This window comes from Fukomys damarensis, unplaced genomic scaffold (genome assembly GCF_012274545.1).
Source record: "Fukomys damarensis isolate Sample0158 unplaced genomic scaffold, DMR_v1.0_HiC HiC_scaffold_24, whole genome shotgun sequence".
NCBI lineage: Eukaryota > Metazoa > Chordata > Mammalia > Rodentia > Bathyergidae > Fukomys > Fukomys damarensis.
Window position 1 is genome coordinate 64,656,775 of NW_022900936.1, and position 22,829 is coordinate 64,679,603.

At 34.7% G+C, this 22,829-nt stretch overlaps 1 protein-coding gene across 6 annotated transcripts in view; it reads left to right on the forward strand.

The window, feature by feature from the left end:
* Positions 1-22,829, forward strand: part of Stxbp5l (syntaxin binding protein 5 like) — a 391,696-nt gene that overhangs the window by 47,086 nt on the left and 321,781 nt on the right. For all 6 annotated transcript variants that reach the window (XR_781365.3, XM_033768099.1, XM_010630004.2 and 3 more), the window contains exon 2: positions 17,587-17,684. Coding sequence is in view for 5 of the 6 variants with exons in the window: in XM_033768099.1 (XP_033623990.1) it covers positions 17,587-17,684 (98 nt within the window). In the remaining variant the exon portion in view is untranslated. The remainder of the gene's footprint in view (positions 1-17,586; positions 17,685-22,829) is intronic.

The following is a 22,829-nucleotide window of genomic DNA, read 5'->3' on the forward strand; positions in this document are numbered from 1 at the left end:
TTATAACTGATATGTACTGACTTACCTCTATCATGTCATTTTCCTGCTGTTGGCTTCCTTCTTTCCTTTTGTGTTTAATTTCATGCCTTACCTGGTAGATTCATTTTTTGGGGGGTTCATGGAGTTGTAATTTTTATTGTCTCTTTCTAGAATATCCTTCAGAACACTTTGGCTTGCTGGTATGGTGGTCATGAATTTGTTCAGGTGTTTTTTGTCATGAATGTATCTTATTTTTCCATCAGTTTTGAAGGAGAGTTTTGCAGGATATATCAGTCTAGGTTGTTGGTTGTTTTCCTTTAGGGATTGAACTATTTCACTCCAAGCTGTCCTTGACTTCCAGAGTTTGTGTTGAGAAGTCTGTGTCATTCTTTTGGGCTTTCCTTTGTAGCTGATTTCTCTCTTTTTCTCTAACACCTTATAATATTCTGTCCTTGTGTTGAATTTCTGGAGTCTTGACTACTGTATGCCTTGGGGAAGATTTTTGTTTTGTTTTGTTTTTGATCTTGGCTAATTGGAGTCCTGTGTGCCTCACTTATTTGTCAAATTCTGTTTTCGTATTTGGAAAGTTTTCTGCCACTGTTTCTACAAACATGATTTTTATGTCATTTGTGCTATCTCCTGGTTTTCATTGACTCCAATCAATCTTACGTTATTCTTCTTTGTATCATCTAGCAGCTACTAGATTGATTTCTTTGGTCACTTGTTATTTGTAAGAAATTGCTCTTTTCATGATCACTAACCACAATCCTGTCTTCTGTATCTGTTATTCTGTCCTTACATTGGCTCATTCTTCTGTAAATACTTTTAGAAGTGTTTTTAATCTGGGTAACTGTTTGAATCTGTTTCATGGGTTCCATTTTGTTGCTGTACTGGGTGCTCATTGTTTACATTTCCATCATATTCCTGAGCTCCTTTGTTCTTTATCTGTATCTTTCATTCTGGTCACCATCCCTGTAGTTATCTGGGAAATTATTTATGGTTTGATTTTTTTTTTCAGTGTGGCAAAGAGGTCACTTTTATTCATAGATGATTTTTCCTGGAGATAAGTAAATGCAGTCTATGCTAATTGTATCAAATGCTACCAACCACCAATAGAACCTTTACATGATAGGTCTTGGTCCTCTGCCCTTCCTTCACCCCCTACATCCTTCCCTATTTACAAAAACTTTGCTTCCATAAATTCATTTCTCAAAGGTTTTTCTTTCCCTTACTTCCTTTCCACTACTCTTCCCAATTCCCCTACACATTTAGCCCTTTTCTATTTCACATTGTGAGTTATACCACTAGGATCTTATTTACACTTTTAAGTTTTTCACTCCAGAAAAACTATTTGGTATTTGTACATGGTGTTTCTTATTTATTTCACTTAAGAGTATGGCCTCAATATGCATCCATTTTCCTATAAAACTCTAGCTTCTCATTCTTTATGGCTGAGTAGTACTCCATTTTATAGAAGAACCACATCTTTATCCAGTCTCCAATGGGTGGGCAATTGGGCTGTTTCCAAGTTTAGCTATTGTAAACTGTATTGTAGAAGTTTGAGGCTTAACATTAAGTTGTTTATTTGAGCCTACTCTGATTTTCTGATATGGGAATTTACCACTATAAATTTACCTTGTAGGACTGCTTTCATTGTGTCCCATAAGTTCTGTATATTCATTATCATTTAAAATATAGAAATTGTCTCATTTGTTTTTTAATTTCATTTGTGCCCAATTGGTTGTTTAGGAGGGTGTTATTTAATTTCCTTGTTATTAAGTTCTTGTGGATTTTTTTTTTGCCATTAATTTCCAATTTCATTGTGCTATGGTCTGATAATATGCATGGGATTATTTCAGTTCCTTTGCATTTACTTCTATGATCTAGTATATGGTCTACTTTGGAGAAAGTCCTATGTGCAGCTGAGAAGAATGTGTATTCTGATGTTTTGGGATGGAACACTCTGTAGATATCTACTAAGTCCATTTGTTCAAAAGTTTGGTTCAGTTCTATTTTTTGTTGATTTTTTTGGTCTAGTTGATCTGTCTATTTTTGACAATAGGTTATTGAGATCCCTCATGACAACTATATTGATACTTTTATGATTTTTCATGTTTGTTAATATTTGTTTTGTATAGTAGGATGCACTGTTATTTGTTGCATATATATTTATGATTCTTACATCTCTTTGGCTTATTCTCCTTACCCAGGATGTAGTGACCTTTGTCTCTCTTAATCATTGGCTTGAAATCCACTTTGTCTGCAAATAGAATAGCTATCTTTGCTTATTTCCAGGTTCCTGTCACATGATATATTGTTTTCCATCCCTTGAGTTTCAGTCTATGAATATGTTTTTGAATTAAATGTGTTTCTTGTATACAGCATAATGTTGGACATTGCTTCTTGCTCCTTTCTGCCAGGCTGTTTCTTTTGATTGGTGGAGACCATTAACTTTGATTATTATAACTGATATGTACTGACTTACCTCTATCATGTCATTTTCCTGCTGTTGGCTTCCTTCTTTCCTTTTGTGTTTAATTTCATGCCTTACCTGGTAGATTCATTTTTTGGGGGGTTCATGGAGTTGTAATTTTTATTGTCTCTTTCTAGAATATCCTTCAGAACACTTTGGCTTGCTGGTATGGTGGTCATGAATTTGTTCAGGTGTTTTTTGTCATGAATGTATCTTATTTTTCCATCAGTTTTGAAGGAGAGTTTTGCAGGATATATCAGTCTAGGTTGTTGGTTGTTTTCCTTTAGGGATTGAACTATTTCACTCCAAGCTGTCCTTGACTTCCAGAGTTTGTGTTGAGAAGTCTGTGTCATTCTTTTGGGCTTTCCTTTGTAGCTGATTTCTCTCTTTTTCTCTAACACCTTATAATATTCTGTCCTTGTGTTGAATTTCTGGAGTCTTGACTACTGTATGCCTTGGGGAAGATTTTTGTTTTGTTTTGTTTTTGATCTTGGCTAATTGGAGTCCTGTGTGCCTCACTTATTTGTCAAATTCTGTTTTCGTATTTGGAAAGTTTTCTGCCACTGTTTCTACAAACATGATTTTTATGTCATTTGTGCTATCTCCTGGTTTTCATTGACTCCAATCAATCTTACGTTATTCTTCTTTGTATCATCTAGCAGCTACTAGATTGATTTCTTTGGTCACTTGTTATTTGTAAGAAATTGCTCTTTTCATGATCACTAACCACAATCCTGTCTTCTGTATCTGTTATTCTGTCCTTACATTGGCTCATTCTTCTGTAAATACTTTTAGAAGTGTTTTTAATCTGGGTAACTGTTTGAATCTGTTTCATGGGTTCCATTTTGTTGCTGTACTGGGTGCTCATTGTTTACATTTCCATCATATTCCTGAGCTCCTTTGTTCTTTATCTGTATCTTTCATTCTGGTCACCATCCCTGTAGTTATCTGGGAAATTATTTATGGTTTGATTTTTTTTTTCAGTGTGGCAAAGAGGTCACTTTTATTCATAGATGATTTTTCCTGGAGATAAGTAAATGCAGTCTATGCTAATTGTATCAAATGCTACCAACCACCAATAGAACCTTTACATGATAGGTCTTGGTCCTCTGCCCTTCCTTCACCCCCTACATCCTTCCCTATTTACAAAAACTTTGCTTCCATAAATTCATTTCTCAAAGGTTTTTCTTTCCCTTACTTCCTTTCCACTACTCTTCCCAATTCCCCTACACATTTAGCCCTTTTCTATTTCACATTGTGAGTTATACCACTAGGATCTTATTTACACTTTTAAGTTTTTCACTCCAGAAAAACTATTTGGTATTTGTACATGGTGTTTCTTATTTATTTCACTTAAGAGTATGGCCTCAATATGCATCCATTTTCCTATAAAACTCTAGCTTCTCATTCTTTATGGCTGAGTAGTACTCCATTTTATAGAAGAACCACATCTTTATCCAGTCTCCAATGGGTGGGCAATTGGGCTGTTTCCAAGTTTAGCTATTGTAAACTGTACTGCTGTAAACATGGGTGTGCATATATCACTGTGGTATGATTCTTTTAATTCTTTTGGAAAGATAACCAGCAGAGGGATATCTGGGTCAAATGGAACCTCTAATCCTAGAGTTCTTTGAGGTATCTCCATATTGCTTTCCATAGTGGTTGCACCAGTCTGCACTCCCACCAACAATGGAGAAGGGTTCCTTTCTACACACAATGCTGCCAACACTTGTTATTGGTTGATTTCTTGATAGCAGCCATTCCTTCTGGGGTGAGGTGAAATCTCAATGTTGTTTTCATCTGCAACTCTGGAATGACCAGTGATGTGGAACATTTTTTCATATACTTATTTGCTGCTTTTACTTCTTTGTCTGAGAAATATCTGTTCACTTCAGATACCCATTTTTGAATCTGGTCTTTATATGTGGGGTCCTGATGTTTTTTAATTCTTTATTCTAGATAATAGTTGTGAGGAGTAGCTGGTAAAATTTTTTTCCCACATTGTAGGTTGTCTCTTAGCTCTGTTGGTGGTTTCTTTTGCAGTGCAGAAGCTTTTTAATAAGATGATATCCCAGTTGTTGATACTTTGCGCTAGTTCCTGTGCTACTGAAGATTTGTTTATAAAGTCTTTTCCTATGATGATGTCTTCAAGAGTTCTGTTTTACTTGTCTTTGTGCAAATTTAGTATTTCTTTTTTAATATTTAGATCTTTAATCTTCTTGGATATTAGTTTAGTACATGGTAAAACAAGGGTCTAATTTTAATCTTTGGCAGGTTGAAATCCAGTTTCTCCAACACTATTAAAGAGGCTATCTTTCCTCTAGGGAGGGTGGTTGGCTCCTTTCTCAAAGATGAGTTAGCTGAGTACATCTGGAGTTGTATCTGTATCTTGCATTCTATTCCCCTTATCCTCAGGTCTTTTTCTTTGGCCGTACCATACTGTTTTTATCACGGTGGCTTTGTAATATGGATTCAATTTGGGAATTGTTATACCCCCTGGCATGTCTCAGTTGCCTAGAATGGCTTTTGCTATTCTAGGCCTCTTCTGCATCCAAATGAATGTTTGGGTTATTTTCTCTAATTATGTGAAATATAGTGTTGCAATTGCAATTGGCATTGCATCAACTCTGTGTAGCAGTTTTGGTAGTATGGCCATTTTAACTATGTTGATTCTTCCTACCTTGGAGCAGGGGATAGCTTTCCTTTTTCTTATATCTTCTTTGATCTCTGTTTTCCTAGATACTTCAGTTTTTCGAATGCTATTGTGAAAGGAATTGTTTCCCTAATTTCTCTCTCAGTGAGAGTATTACTTTGTTTACAAGAAGGCTATTGATTTTTTGAGTGTTGACCTTGCATTCAGCTAGTCTGTTGAAAGTGTCAATTAAGTCTAGAAATCTTGTGGCAGAGTTTATTGGGTCTTCAATGTAGAGAATCATATCATCAGCAAATAATGACAGTTTAATTTCTTCCTTTCCTATCTTTATTATTTTAATTTCTTTGTCTTGTCTAATTTCTGTGGCAAATGTTTCCAAAACTATATTGAAGAGGAGTGGTGATAGTGGGCATCCTTGTCTTGTTCCTGATTTTCACATGAAGGTTTTCAGTTTTTGGCCATTTTATATGATGTTGGCTGTTGGTTTTTCATAGATAGCCTTTATTAAGTTGAGATATAGACCATCTATTCCAATTGTTTGCAGGGATTTAATCATGAATTGGTATTAAATTTTGTCAAATGATTTTTTTCTGAATCCATTGAGATGATCATATGGTTTTTGTCCTTGATTCTGTTAATATAGTGTAGTACATTTATTGAGTTATGTATTTTTAATCATCCTTGTATCCCTGGAAAAAATCCAACTTGGTCAGGTGTTGCGAGCCGGCAATGCAGAGCACTGTCCAGCAGTGCCTCAAACCTGAAAGAGCAGCGGGGTGGAGATGGGGCAGAGAGAAGGGAAGGACGCTAAGACAAGAGTCTGATCAAGGCGGTGTTTATTGCCGGCAAGAGTTGGCCTTTTAAAGCAAAAAACCACAAACTATTATGGGATGGGGTTACCAAAGTAACTGAAAGGTTACACAGGAAAAGAGCAAACAAGCTCAACAAAAACAACCCACCGTGGGTAGTAGTAACCCGGACAACCACACATATGAAGGTCAGAGACAAGAAACTGTAACTTTCAGGAATTCCACAAAGGAAACGCACCACCTGCTAAACTGGAGAAACTTAACACATATGGAGTTATTAAAGTTAACAATACTTAGGACCAATACTCATGATCCCCACAGTCAGGGTGTATGATCTTCTTGACGACCCTCTGTATTGTGTTTGCCAGTATCTTAGTAAGGATTTTTGCATCTGCATTCAATAGGGAGATTGGCCTGTAGTTATCTTTCTTGGTTGGCCTTTCCCTGGTTTGGGAATCAAAGTGACACTTGCTTCTAGGAATGAATTTGGAAATATTGCTTCCCTTTCAGTATCATTGAAAAGTTTAAAGAGTAGTGGCAATAGTTCTTCTGTAAGTGTCTTGTAAAATTCAGCAGTAAGTCCATGAGGGTGTGTGCTTTTCTTTGTTGGTAAACTTTCAATTACATTTTCAATTTCACTGATTGTAATTGGGTGTTCAGAATTTTTTTATCTTTGTTCAACTTTGGTAATTTATAAGTATCTAGAAATCTGTCCATTTCTTTGTTTTCCATTTTATTAGAGTATAGGTTTGTATTGATGATCCTCTGGGTTTCTGCTGGATCTGTTGTGACTTCACCATTTTTCTTGCTAGTTGCATGGATCTGAGCCTTTTCTTTCCTTTTTTTTTGAAAAGGCTGGCTAAGGGAGTATTGATTTTATTTATTTATTTCAAAAAACTAACTCTTAAATTCATTGATTTTTTTTAACTATCTTTTTTTCCCATTGCATTGATTTCTGCTCTAATCTTTATAATTTCCTCTCTTGTGTGAGCTTTGGGTTTTTCTTGCTCTTCTTTTTCTAGGAGTCTAAGATTCATCATTAGTTTGTTTATTTAAGCTTGATCTGTTTTCCTAGTGTGCAAATTCACTGATATGAATTTTCTACGTGGAACTACTTTCATTCTGTCTCACAGATTCCTGTATGTTGTATTGGCATTATCATTTTTTTGTAAAAACTGTCTGAATTCTTCTTTAATTTCCTCTGTCACTCATTGATTGTTCAGGAGAGTGTTGTTCAATTTCCATGTGTTTGTGAAGTTCTTATGTTTTCTTATGCAATTGATCTCCAGCTTGATATTACTATGATCTGATAATATACAGGAGATAACTTTGATTCTGTTGCATTTATTCAAATGTGTTCTGTGATCTTTTAGGTGGTCTAACTTGGAGAAAGACCCATGTGCAGCTGAACAGAATGTATATTCTGATTTTGTGGGGTTGAGCACTCTATAGAAGTCTGTTAAGTCCATATGTTCAAAAGCTTGGTTGAGTTGTGGTGTTTTGTTATTTTTTGTCTACATGATCTTTCTATTTGTGCTAGTGGGGTATTTAAATATACTGTTAAAATTATATTAGTGCTTATTTTTTTATTTCCTCATTGAGTTTATTGGTACATTTCAGTTATACAGTATAGTTACATTCATCATTGTGATCTTGTACCTTTACATGATAGGTCTTGGTTCTCATTGTTTCCCCATACCCCTGCTCTCCCTTCACCCCCTCCTCCCTTGCCTATTTACAAATACTTTATTTCCATATTTTTATTTTCTCATATTGTTTTCTTTTCCCTTATTTCCTTTCCCCTACCATTCCCACTTCCCCTACACCGTTAGCCCTTTTCTTAATATTTCACATTTTCATTTATACCATAAGGATCTTATTGAAAATTATAGTTTTTCACACCAGAGAAACTATTTGGTATTTACACATGTGTGACTTGTATATTACACTTAAGACTATATCCTCAATATGCATCCATTTTCCTATGAATGACTGTAATTTCTCATTCTTTATGGCTGAGTAGTATACCATTTCTTATTTGGTTTTCATGTTCCTTAACATTTGTTTTATGTAGTTGGGGGCATTAATATTTGGTCCATATATATTTGTGATTGTCATCTCTTCCTCTTGAATTGTTCCCTTTACAAGTATGTAGTGGCCTTCTTTGTCTCTCTTAATCAGTTTTGGTTTGAATTTTACTTTGTCTATGAATAAGATAGCTACCCATGCTTTTTTCTGTTCTCCTGTCACATGGAGAATTGTTTTCCATCCTTTTACTTTCAGTTTATGGGCTTCTTTTTGCACTAGGTGTGTTTCTTGTATACAACATATTGTTGGATTTTGCTTCTTAATCCATTCTGCCAGTCTATTTCTCTTGATTGGTGAATTGAGGCCATTTACCTTGATGATTATAACTGATATGTACAGACTTACCATGGTCATGATATTGTCCTGATATTGGCTCTTTTTAATTTCCCCCCCTTTCACTTTAGTTTCTTGCCTTTCGTGTTTGATTTGGTCAGCTGGGCCTCATGGTGTTGTGAACTTCATTTTCTTTTTCTAGGATATTTTTTAGAATTGTTTGGAATTCTCAATTGGTATTCATGAAGTGTCTCAGATGCTCCTTGTCATGGAGGCATCTTACTGCCCCACCCATTTTGAAAGAGAGTTTTGCAGGTTACATCAGCCTAGGTTGGAGGTTGTTTCTTATAGGTTTTGAAATGCCTCACTCCAGGTTCTCCTTGACCTGAGGGTTTTTGTTGAAAAGTCTGCTGTGATTCTGATGGGCTTTCCTTTGCATGTGATTTGTTTCTTTTCTCTTACTGCTTATAGTATTTTGTTCTTCTGTTGGGTTTCTGGAATCTTGATTATTGTATGTCTAGGTGTAAATTTTTTTTTTATTGTGGCTAGTTGGGGTCCTATATGCCTCACTTATCTGAATATCAAGTACTTCCCCTCTGTTTGGGAAGATTTTCTGTCATTAATTCTGTGAACAGCTTTTCAAACTGATTTGTATCTTCTCCTGCTGCTTCATGGATTCCTATTAGTCTTATGTTATTTTTCTTTGCATCATCTAGTTGTTCGATCAATTTCTTATGATCCTTTACTATTTCTAAGAGATCTCTCTTTTCATAGGCACTGACTGCAATCCTGTCTTCTATATCTGAAATTCAATTTTCCCATTCATTTGTCCTGCTGCAAAACTTCCCATAGAGTTTTTTTAATCTCTTGGATATCCGTTTGAATCTGTTTCATGGATTCCATTTATTTCCACAGTTTAGCATTCATGGTTTCCATTCATTTCTTATGCTGGGTTTCATGGTTTCTATCATGGTCCTGAGCTCAGCTAGTTTTTTGTCTAGTTTTTTTTCTTTTCTAGAGTCGGTAATCATATCTTTCATATGCTCAACATCTCTATTGCTATCTGGGAAATTATTTGTTTTTTTAATTGTCTATAACCTGATTGATCTGTTTTGTTACTTCCTGTGCTGTGAGTTCAGGGTGTCCCGGTCGTTGATTGTCAGACTTTTTCACCTCATTTCCCCTAGCGTTTTCCATTGGTGAACTGGATTTCTGTCATTTTGTCTTTCTTAAGTGTTTTTTTTTTATTTTAATTTTTGTTGCCAGGCTTTCCTTGCTTTATTTCTTGGATTATGACTTTTTTTTCCCTCATTGAGTTTATTGGTACATTTTTCAGTATAAAGTACAGTTACATTCATTTTTGGGATCTTGTACCTTTACATGACAGGTCTTGGTTCTCATTTTTTCCCCTTGTCCCTGCCCTCCCTTCCACCCCTTCCCCCCTCCCCATTTACAAACATTTTATTTCCATTTTTCATTTTGTATTTTTTTTCTTTTCCCTTATTACCTTTCCCTACCCTTCCCACTTTCCCTATTCCTTTAGCCCTTTTCTTCCTATTTCACATTGTCAATTATCTCATTAGGATCTTATGTATTATTATAGTTTATTCACATGAGAAAAATTATTTGGTATTTACACCTATGTGACTTTTTTATTTCACTAAGGAATATATCCTCAATATGTAACCATTTTCCTATTAATGACTCGAATTTCTCATGCTTTATGGCTAAGCAATATTCCATTGTATAGAAAAACCACATCTTCTTTATCCAGTCTCCAACTGGTGGGCAACTGGGCTGTTTCCAAGTTTTAGATATTACAAATGTGCCACTATAAACATGGGTACGCATATATCACTGTGGTATGATTTTTTTTAAATTGAGTTTATTGGTACAATCTAGGTATACAATACAGTTACATTCATCATTGGGATTCTGTACCTTTACATAATAGGTCTTGATTCTCATTTTTTCCCCTTGGCCCTGCCCTCCCTTCACCCCCTCTCCCCATTTACAAACATTTTATTTCCATTTTTCATTTTGTAATTTTTTCTTTTCCCTTATTACCTTTCCCCTACCCTTCACAGTTTCCCTACACCTTTAGCCCTTTACTTCCTATTTCACATTATTAATTAATTATCTCATTAGGACCCTGTGGACTATTATAGTTTTCGCACCAAAGAAACTATTCTGTATTTCAGTTAAAGAAATCTCTGTATGAACATTAAAAATAGGGAACCCTAAAATAAAACTGAAAAGGAAAGTAAAAGAGAAAAGGCAATGATGTAACATTAAAATAATCCTTAATTCTGGAGATGAAAATGATCCCCAAACATATTTAAATTGCTTGTTGCTCTTATAGTCTTATCTTACTCTTTTTTTCATTATTTAGAGAATACTTTATTAGTTTCTGTAATCAAACCCACGTAGATATAACCTTACATATTTAGTATGATGTGTTACCCCTGTACACATGGAAAAAAATAAAAATAAAAATAAATTAACATTTCTAGACCAATATGGCTGTCCATTTCTGTACAATGCCAACTCAACACAGTAAATTGGGATTACTTTTTTCAAAGTTGGCAGCACCGTTAAAGTTTTTGTTATACATTATACATCGATGGCAGCAACAGCTTTTCCAGGTTCTGCAGTCATCTGAACAAAATTATAGGCATTCAGCACATTCCATTAAAAACAAAACAAAACAGAAAGACAAAGAAAAGAATAATATCCAGAAAAGAGCAAAGTTGTGTTGCTGTTGTGGTACCTGGGACCATTTTTATTTTATGAGCATCTTAATCATCATCTGTAAAGAGAATATTCAAGAGTAATATCATTAAATGTAGCTCTGATAAAGCACAGTCCCTACTATGTATCATAAAGCAGGTACAAGATATTTTACATTCATAGAGGTATGATGCAGTACCATCCTACATCGATAATACTAGAATCAGTTTTGGTTTGAAATTTACTTTGTCTGCAAATAAGATTGCTACCCCTGTTTTTTTCTGGGCTCCTGTCACATGGAGAATTGTTTTTTATCTTTTCACTTTCAGTCTATGGGCTTCTTTTTGCACTAGGTGTGTTTCTTGTATACAACATATTGTTGGATTTTGCTGCTTATTCCATTTTGCCAGTCTATTTCTCTTGATTGGTAAGTTGAGGCCATTGACATTGCTGGTTATAACTGATATGTACTGACTTGTTATTGACATGTTATTGGCCTTTTGTTGACTCTTTTTACTTTTTCACCTTCTCCTTTTAATTTCTTGCCTTTCCTATTTGCTTTGCTCTCTTGGGCCTCATGGTGGTGTTGCCTTCATTGTCTTTTTCTTGGATGTTGTTTAGAATTCCTTGTAGTGCTGGTTTGGTATTCATGTAGTTTCTTAGGTGTTCTTTGTTGTGGAAGTGTCTTATTTCCCCATCCATTTTGAAAGAGAGTTTTGCAGGATACATCAGTCTAGGTTGGAGGTTGTTCTCTTTTAGTACTTGAAATATCTCATTCCAGGCTCTCCTTGCCCCAAGGGTTTGTGGGGAAAAGTCTGGTGTGACTCTGATGGGCTTTCCTTTGTATGTGATTTGTTTCTTTTCTCTTACTGCTTGTAGTATTTTGTTCTTCTGTTGGGTTTCTGGGATCTTGATTATTATATGTCTAGGTGTAGATTTTTTTTTATTGTAGCTAGTTGGGGTCCTATATGCCTCAGTGATCTGAATGTCAAATTCTTCCCCTCTGTTTGGGAAGTTTTCTGTCATGAATTCTGCAAACAGCTTTTTTAAGCCATTTGTATTTTCTCCTGCTATTTCATGGATTCCTGTCAGTTTTATGTTATTCTTTGCATCATCTAGAAGTTCTTGGATCAATTTCCCATGATCTCTTACTGTTTTTAAGAGACCTCTCTTTTCATGGTCACTGACTGCAATCTTACCTTCTATATCTGAGAGTCTATCTTTGAATTCTTTTATTCTGTTGTGTAAACTTTCAATAGAGTGTTTACTCTCCTGGATATCTGTTTGAATCTGTTTTATGGATTCCATTTCTTTCCTATGTTGGGCGTTTATTTTTTCCATTTCTTTCTTATGCTGGGCCTTCATGGCATCTATCATGGTCCTGAGCTCATCTATTTTTTTGTCAGTTTCTGCTCTAGAGTCTCGAATCACGACTGCCATTTTGCTCACTATCTCTATGGTTATCTGGGAAATTATTTCTGTTTTGAATTTTTCTAGAGCCTGATTGATCTGTTTTGTCACTTCCTGTGCTATGAGTTCAGGGTGTCCTGGTGGTTCACTATCGGCCTTTTCATCCTCATTTGTCCTACTGTTTGCCATTGGTGAACTGGAAGTCTGTCCTTGTGTCTTGCTTAAGTGTTTTCTCATTTTTATTTTTGTTGTTGGACTGTCCTAGGTTTAATCTCTGGATTATTACCCAAATCTTCCTGATACAGTTGCGCCCTAACTTCTGGGTCTCTAATGACCCACAGACATTCTCATCATCATAACATCAGAGAAAACAGCTCCTCAAATCAACTGCAATGCTTTACCCCAACTGATACAATCAGCAACATATTAAGATCAAGCACAACTTTGACACTGACCACTGGTAGTAGTCACTAGTCTATCACCCTTAAATCATTTGAATTAAATTGAAATCAAGAAGCAGTCCAGAACATGTGTGCAGTGAAGAAAATTTCAATGTAGTGTATTTATCATTTAATGGCTCAGACAGAGCGAGTATGCAAGACCCCTGATCTCAGTTAGCTGATGGCTGAACCCCATGATGCTGACTGACCTCAGGCTTCAAGGCCCAGATTGAGTTCCCCAAACTTCTGAATGGTTGAACTCCACAACATTCTATTACAAGTTTCCCATGCCCTTTCTTTAAAGATGTTCAAATTTGGGGACTCAGAAAAATGCCCTTGATGACCACCTCTGCCTCTGCAGTGTGGGTCCAAAGACTTGCACAGTCAGGAGTTCTGAAAGTATGGGAGGGGCTTATGGGGGTTCAGGGATGCCCGAGTGGCTACCTTCCCGGCGCTTGAGCGATGGCGTCTGGGTTAGGAGCTGGCGTGGTTCTCCTTTCTGCGGTGGATCGGGGACCAGGCTGCCTTCCTGCCCTTGAGTGATGGCAGCTGTGTCGGGAGCAGGCTTGGTTCTCCATCCTGCGTTGGATCAGGTCCCAGGCTGCCTTCCTGCCCTTGAGCGATGGTGGCTGGGTCGGGAGCAGGCGTGGTTCTCCTTCCCGTGGTGCATCGGGGCCCAGGCTGCCTCCCCACACTTGAGTGATGGTGGTTGAGTCAGGAGCTGGCATGGTTCCCTAAACTAGGATTTTATGCTTAGCTTAAAACTTAAGCTGAAGTGCCTTGGAAAGTGCTGGTAGGTCCAGCTGTGGGAAATGCAGTGAGAACTGTCTGTGGTATGATTTTTTAAAGTCTTTTGGAAAGATACCCAGTAGGGGAATTGCTGAGTCAAATGGGACCTCCAACCCTTGTTTATTGACTCTTTTTTAGTATTTAGACCTTGAATACACTTGGTTTTTAATTTAGTGCATAGTGAAAGATAAGGGCCTAGTTTTAATCTTTGGCAGGTTGAGATCCAGTTTTTCCCACCATTTATTAAAGAGGCTATATTTCCTCCAGTAGGGATGGTCAGCTCCTTTGTCAAAGATGATATAGCTAAGTACATCAGGAGTTGTTTTTGTGTCTCCCAATCTGTTCCACTGATCCTAAGGTCTGTTTCTTTGCCAGTACCATGCTGTTTTTATCACAGTGGCTTTGTAGTATAGTTTCAAATTGGGAATTGTTATATCCACTGCCATGCCTCTGTTGCCTAGTATGGCTTTTGCTATTCTAGGTCTCTTCTGGTTCCAAATGAATTTTTGGATTCTTTTTTCTAGTTCTGTGAAATGTAGTGTTGGAATTTCAGTTGGCATTGCATTGAATCTTGTATAGCAGTTTTGGTAGTATAGTCATTTTCACTATGTTGATTCTTCTACGCAGGAGCAGGGGATATCTTTCCATTTTCATATATCCTCTTTGACTTCTTTCTTTCAGAGTGCTGTAGTTTTCAGTGTAGAGGTCTTTTGTTTCTCTTGTTAGATTGATTCCTAGATACTTCGTTTTTTGGACACTATTGTGAAAGGAATTGTTTCCCTAATTTCTCTCTCAGTGAGTCTGTTATTTGTGTATAAGAAGGCTATTGATTTTTGGGTGTTGACCTTGTATCCAGCTACTTTGCTAAAAATGCCAATTGAGTCTAAAAGTCTTTTGGGAGAGTTTTTTGCATCTTCAACGTAGAGTATCATATCTTCAGCAAATAATGACAGTTTAACTTCTTCCTTTCCCATTTTTATTACTTTAATTTCTTTCTTTTGATTAATTTCTGTGGCTAATGTTTCCAGAACTATATTGTAGAAGAGTGGTGATAGTGGGCATCCTTGTCTTTTTCCTCATTTTAACTTGAAGGTTTGCAGTGTTTGGCCATTTAATATGATTTTGGCTGTCAGTTTTTCATAGATAGCCTTTATTAAGTTGAGATATAGACCATCTATTCCAATTTTCTGTAGGGTTTTTATCATGAGTGGGTGTTCAATTTTGTTGAATGATTTTTTTTCTGCATCCATTGAGATGATCATATAGTTTTTGTCCTTGACTCTGTTAAGTCATTATTGTGTAGTACATTTAGTGAGTTATGTATTTTTAATCATCCTTGTATCCCTGAAAAATATCCAACTTGGTCAGGTTGTATGATCTTCTTGAAGACCCTCTGTATTGTGTTTGCCGGCATCTTAGTAAGGATTTTGCATCTACATTCAATAGGGAGATTGGCCTGTAGTTATCTTTCTTGGTTGGGCATTTTCCTGGTTTGGGAATCAAAATGACACTTGCTTCTAGGAATGAATTTGGAAGTATTGCTTCCCTTTCAATTTCATTGAAAAGTTTAAAGAGTTGTGGCAGTAGTTTTTCTGTAAATGTCTTGTAAAATTCAGCGGTAAGTCCATGAGGATGTGTGCTTTTCTTTGTTGGTAAACTTTTAATTACATTTTCAATTTCACTGACTGTAATTTGGGTGTTTAAATTTTTTTAAATCTTCTTCGTTAAACTTTGGTAATTCAAAATTATCTAGAAATGTGTCATGTCTTCTGTGTTTTCCATTGTATTAGAGCACAGTTTCTCTAAGTAGGTGTTAATGATCCTCTGAATTTCTGTTGGATCTGTTGTGACTTCGCCTTTTTCATTCCTAATTGCATGGATCTGAACCAGTTCTTTCCTTTTTTTGAAAAGCCTGGCTAAGGGTTTATAAAATTTATTTTTCAAGAAACCAACTCTTTGATTCATTTATTTTTTGTATCACTTTCTTAGTTTCTATTGCATTGATTTCTGCTCTAATCTTTATAATTTCCTCTCTTCTTTGATCTTTGGGTTTTTCTTGCTCTTGTTTTTTAGGAGTCTAAGATTCATCATTAGGTTGTTTATTTGAGCTCTCTCTGTTTTCCTAATGTGGGCATTCAGTGTTATGAATTTTCCATGTAGAACTGCTGTTGTTGTGTCCAATAGATTCCTGTATGTTGTATTGGCATTCTCATTTATTTGTGAAAACTGTCTAATTTCTTTCTTAATTTCCTCTGTGACCCATTGATCAGGAGAATGTTGTTCTATTTCCATGTGTTTGTGAAGTTCCTATGGTTTTTTACGCAGTTGATCTCCAGCTTGATTGCACTATGATCTGATAATAAATGGAATAACTTCAATTCCTTTGCATTTATTCAAACTTGTTCTTTGAACTAGTATGTGATCTATCTTGGAGAATGACCCATGTGCAGCTGAACAAAATGTATATTCTGATTTTGTGGGATGGAACACTCTAGAGACATCTATTAAATCTTTATGTTCAAAAGCTTGGTTCAGTTCTAGTATTTCGTTGTTGATTTTTTGTCTAGATGATCAGTCTATTTGTGATAGTGTGGTATTTAGATCCCCTGCTACAGTTGTATTAGTGCCTGCTTTTTCATGTTACTCAGGATTTGTTTTATATAGTTGGGGGCATTAATATTTGTTGCATGTATGCTTATGATTGTCCTCTCTTTCTGTTGAATTATTCCCTTTACAAGGATGTAGAGGCCTTCTTTGTCTCTCTTAATCAGTTTTGGTTTGAAATTTAATTTGTGAGTAAGATAGCTTCCCCTACCTTATGACCTGTTTGAGTTCTCTATTTGAAAAGTTATTGCAAATTTAATATTAAAATTAATTCTTATCTAACATTGCCTCTTTTCATGTCAGTCTTTTTTCATTAATGAGATAATGAACTTTTTATATCTTTCTCTTTTTTGTTTTTTCATCATGTTATGAAAACTTTCAAATATAGAGAAAAGTTACCAGACTGATATTGTAAAATCATATGTATATTTTCACCTAGATTTGATAGTTACCATTTTGCTATTTCACTTTATCACATATTATTCTGTCCTCCTGTGTATCTCCGTTTTTTAGATGCATTTTTAAATTGCAGATGTCAGTATACTTGAACACTGTAGAGTGCAAAATATTGAGTTCAGTATTAGCTTTTTTCTTAACTTTATTTGAAATATTGTTTACATTCAGAAAAATTACAAATTTTACTGCAGCATGGTGAATTTTGACTAATTTATACACTTTTGTAAGCCACACCTGTTAACACATATATTTGTGTGTATGTGTCTATTTTCCCCCTCAGGAAAATTTTTTTCGTACTCTTTAGTCAGTTTTCCTTAGTTACTCGAATTTTATTCTCTATAGGTTAGTTTTGCTTATTTAAAGCTTATTACAAGATGTGATCACAATGTGTGAACTCATGTTTTTTTCCTTAGGAAGCTTTTGCAAATCATCACATTTTTTTGGTCTATCAGTGTTTGCTATCTTAATTGTACATATTTCATTGTATGACCATACCACAGTTTTTCAGAAATTCTCTCAATGAGGGGCACTTTGACTACGTTCAGGTTTTTACTATTATAAATAAAGCTGAATAAACTGTACTAAAGCAAATCATTTTTGTAAACTTACGCTTTTAGTATTCATAGGTAAACACATCAGAGTGGAATTACTAGGTTATGTTTTTAGTTTTATAAGAAACTGCAAGACATTTTAAAAAGTGGTTTAAAATGACATGTTTTAGATTCTCACCAACAACATATGAGATTCTAAATTACTCCATATCCTTGTTAACATTTAGTTGTAATATATTTTTAATGACATAATTTTAGTCATCTGGTGGCTTTGTTAAGATTTTAATTTTAATTTTTCTGATGACTATTTGCACTGTTTGCTCTCTTTCAGACAGTTCGGCATGGTTTTCCTTACCAGCCTACAGCTTTAGCCTTTGATCCAGTTCAGAAAATCTTGGCTATTGGGACAAGAACAGGTGCTATACGGATGTATCCTTGATTTTTTGCTCATTATTCCCTACATTAATACTAATTAAATTTCTTTAAACATTCAGGTAAGTAAAAAATTTATGAGCAAATACAGTATATTGTTTCTTTAGGAATGAGTATTGTGAAAATATACACTATCATATTTGTTGCCATATGTTTCATTTAATGTCTTTGATGTAAATATTGATGTCCTTCTTTAATTTCTATTATTGGTCATTTGTTCTTTTTCTTGATAAATCTTTCTAAAAGTATATCAGTTGTACAGATACCCCATAGATATATAGATGCTCACATTTGTTATAGAAGACATATTTTTACACACATTCTCCTATATACTTAAAATAATCTCTGGTACTTGGAATGCTTACTGCATGGAAATACTGTGCAAACTGTGATATATTTTCAAGTAGTGAGAGGGAAAAAGTCTATACATGTTCATCACAGAAAATTTTTCTTTTCCAAATATTTTTAATCCATGGTTGCTTGAATCTGGATGTGGACTTCATGAATATGGAAGGCTGATTATATCTGTAGATCATTCCTTTTTTCTGCTGACTAGGCTTTTTAGCCAGCATTCCTGTGACAAAATACGTGATATAAACAACTTAAAGGAAGAAAGATTTATTTTAGCTTATGGTTTGAAAATTTTAGTCCATGATGAGTTGATTCTATTGCTGTGGGCCTAAGGCAAGGCAGAATATCCTGTGGGGAGGAAAAGGTGGAAGAAATCTGCTTACCTCAGCCAGAAATCAGAGAAAAAAATAAAAAAGCTAGAAAGGAAAAGGCTAGGAACAAAACATGCCCTTCAAAGCTATACCCCTGGTGACTTGCTGCATCCAAGTAAATGCCACGTCTTTATAAGTAAATTCAGCCAATAAACTCATGAAAGGGTTAATTAACTTAATTAAGTGAAAGACCTTGTGATCCAGACATTTCCTTTAAGATTCATCATGAGTTTTGGCAGACATGTCAAATCCAAGCCATAATAATATTCTATGGTACAGATACATCACTGTTTAAACCTTTGAGTTATTTCCAAAGCATTTATATTTTATGAATATAAACATCCAAGAAGCTCTACAAACTCCCAGGTATGATAAAGGTACAGACACACACCAAGGCATATAATAAACTTACAAAGACAAAAACAGAGAAAAACCTAGAAAGCATGTTTGGATTTATAAAATCTCAAACTGTGTTCCATAGAAGTTGTAACAGCAGCACTTCTACTAGCAGTCTATGAATAATCCTGTTCTCTCTCCCTAGTTTCAGTATATTACAGTATTGCTATTCATCTTAGCCATTTTGAGCATCTTATAATAAAAACTAATTAAAATTGAAATGGTGGCTGATGACTTATCATATATATATGTCATATATATATAGCCCAGGCTGGGTCTCGAACTCACAGTGATCCTCGTGCCTTAGCTTCCCAAGTGCTGGGGTTATGGGCATGTGCCACCACACCCGGCTGCCCTGTTATATTTGAGTGGCTTGCTTTACAAATGTTGCATTTTAAGAGTTCTTGTATATTCTAGAAACTAATACTTTGTTGGATATTAGCTAGTTTATCAGTATTTCCTTAGCCCAGGCTGGGTCTCGAACTCACAGTGATCCTCGTGCCTTAGCTTCCCAAGTGCTGGGGTTATGGGCATGTGCCACCACACCCGGCTGCCCTGTTATATTTGAGTGGCTTGCTTTACAAATGTTGCATTTTAAGAGTTCTTGTATATTCTAGAAACTAATACTTTGTTGGATATTAGCTAGTTTATCAGTATTTCCTTTGTAAATCATGCTTTTGTTATCATCTCTTAGAACTCTTCCCCTAATCCTGGATCTTAATAAATTTCCTTTTTCGAAAAATGTTATTGTTCTATATTTTATAGTAAGCATGGATTCCATTTAAAAATTGTTTTAAAATTTTATTGGCTTTTTATTATTTGCCTGAGTAATATTAGTTTCATTAAGTGAATTGGGACATATTCCCTCTTCTATTTCTGGAGACATTATGGAAGCAGTGTTAATTCTCTACATTTTTTTTTTGTAGAATTATTTAGTGAAACTATCTACACGTAGAGATTATGAGAATTTTTATGTTATAAATTCAATATTTTTTAGTAATTATAAGAATATTATGTTGGTTGTCTATTTCACCTTGCTTTAGTTTTGTGGTGGTTCATATAGCCAGTCTTACTCGTGGTAAGTTTTATTTTGAAAAACTAGTTTTTTATTTCCTCATTTTTTGTTCTTTTTTTTTCCTGTTCTTTATTGTTTCTCCCTTTTTTGGCTGTTTATTTTGCTCTTTTTTTTCTTCTCTGTTTTCTTGAAGGAAGAATGTAGAGATTGTTGATTTTGTACTTCTCTTTTATAAAATGTGCATTTAATATTGTTAGTTTTCTTCACAGTACTTTTACTGCTTTCATTATCTTTTAGGTATATATAGATTTAAAAATTTCCTTTGAGAGTTCTTTGAACCATGAATTACTTGGAATTACATTTACTTTGCCAGTGTTTGGGAATTTTATGTTTTTGTTATTGATTTCCAATTTGATTTTGTTCTTTCAAAAAACAGTACAATTTAAAAAAATTTATTTAGGTTTATTTTATGGTTTAGGAATGTTCTCATCTTGGTGAATGATCTATGGACTCTGGGAAAATACATGTGTTCTTCCCTTTGTTGGGTGGTTTATTCTTTGTGAGATAGTTATTTTTGTTTGATTGTGTTGTTGCTGTTCATGCTAATTTTCTATCTTGCAGTTTTATCAAATACTGAGAGTAGAATAAATCAGGCTCTCCAACTCTGTCCCTCTAGCTTCCTTGATTAGTTTTAGTTTTCAAGGTGTTTGGTTTACTGTGCACATATTTAAGATTATTCTGTTTTACTAGTGAAGAGATCCTTTTTCATTATGTAATATGTTTATCTTCCATTTACATCCAAACCATAACATGGCTTAAGTCTGCCATTTTACTCTGTTTTCTCTTTCCTGTATTTCATGATCTACTTTTTTCTTGTGTTTCTGTGAGCTATGTGAATTATTTTTACAGTGTAGTTTATTTATTTATATATATTTTTACACATATTGCTTTGTAGGATTTTGTTTTTTTCTTTTTTATTCATTAAGTTTTTTGGTGTATTTTAGGTATGTGATATTATGACATTCGTCATTGGGAATTTGTACTTTTACATGATATCTATTGATTCTTATTTTTTCTCCATTCCCCTAACCTCCCAGAATTAAAAGAATCATACCACAGTAATAAATGTGTGACCATGTTTATAGTGGCACAGTTTGTAGGTTTTTCTTAATGAAATAGTATAAATTATTAGGTAGTATACATATACAATTATTACAATCCACTAGTATTAATACTTTTCACTCTTAATTAAGCATAGAATCCCTACTACCACATTTAGTTTTATTACTGCAAAACTTTATATGATTTTTAAAAATGTTTTATTTATATACATTGAATATTATATGAAATGGTATTACAATTTTGGCTTCAACCACCAAATATGATTTAATAAATTAATATTAAGTAGCATAGTTAATGTGTATGCTGTATTTACACTTAAATATGTATTTTTTGTATATATTAATGGAGCGAAACTTGATATTTCAACAGATGTGTGTAAAAGGGCACTGGTCAAATCAGGATAATTAGCATTTCCCTTTTTTATCATTTCTTTCTATTTGGAGCCTTGGAGCTCTTCTTTTCCAAGTATTCATATGATTTATATGAATTTAAATTGAGTCTATTGGGCTCCTATGCATGGCATACCTTTATTCTACTTATTTCCTCTTTCCCTCCTCCTCACTCCTTGCACTTTTTCCCTTGGATCACTTCCTTATTGCAAGTGACCCACCTTCTCCCCTTCTGTTCTTCCTTATTACTCTTTGCTTGTGCTTTGCCTTATGAAAGATACTATACAGTATTTAAGATTGTGTCTTTAGTTTATTTCATTCAACATTATACAGTGGCACTTGAATTCATGAACTTAGTTTGTTGCATGATTTTGGAAAAGAAGGTCACATTTGTGCAGAAAAGATGGCCATGGTTGTGTTTGTCTCCTGATATAGAGTTGGCAAACAAAAACAACAATTTTGCCAAATGCTTTTGTTTGTGAACCAAATTGTTTTCCCAACAAGCATACACTAGGGGCACAATAGCCTCTTTAATAAATGGTCTTGGGAAAACTGGCTATCCACATGTAGAAGATTGAGTTTGATCCATATGTTTCACTATGCACCAAACTAAAATCAAAATGGATCAAAGAGCCAGATGTTAAAATAGAAGCAATCTGCTAGAAGATAAAACAGGTAAAACTCTTAAAAGTAATAGGCATAAGCAAGGGCTTTCTGAACAAACAGCACACATGTAATAATACTGAGAATCAACAAAGGAGATCATATCAAATTAAAAAGCTTCTTCACAATGCAAGAAACAACCAATGGGGTGAAGAGACAACCTACAGAATAGGAAAAAATTTTGCCAGGTATTCCTCAGACAGAAGCCTTATATGTAGAATATGTAAATAACTCAAAAAAATTAGATCCTCAAAATAAAAGACTCAATCAAAAAATAGGGAAGTGCATTGAGTGGAGAAATACAAAAAGCCAATAAATACATGAAGAAATGCTCAAATAGCACTGGCCAGTAGAAAAATGCAAATTAAAACAAAACTGAGGTTCCATCTTACCCCAGAAAGAATAGCCATCATCAAGAAATCTAATGGTAAATGCTGGTGAGGCTGGGGGAATAAAGGAAAATTTCTGCATTGTTGGTAGAAATGTAAACTAGTACAAACACTGTGGATTCAGCATAGAGTTTCTAAAACTGGGTTTCTTCTCAAAAGAATTTAAGACATATTATAGTCATATATACAAATTCATGTTTGTAGCAGCATAGCTTATACTTAAATTTTGGAAGCAGCCTTTATGTATATCAAGAGATCAACAGATAATGAAAATATGATATTTATACATACTGAGGTATTATTGGGACATAAGATAAACAGGTCATTTGTAGGAAAATGGATGCACCTTGAGACCATAATATAGCATTAAGTGAAATAAATCATACTTATAAGCTTTCATATTGCATGGTTTTTCTTATATGAGAAACCAAATTATAAATAGCAAA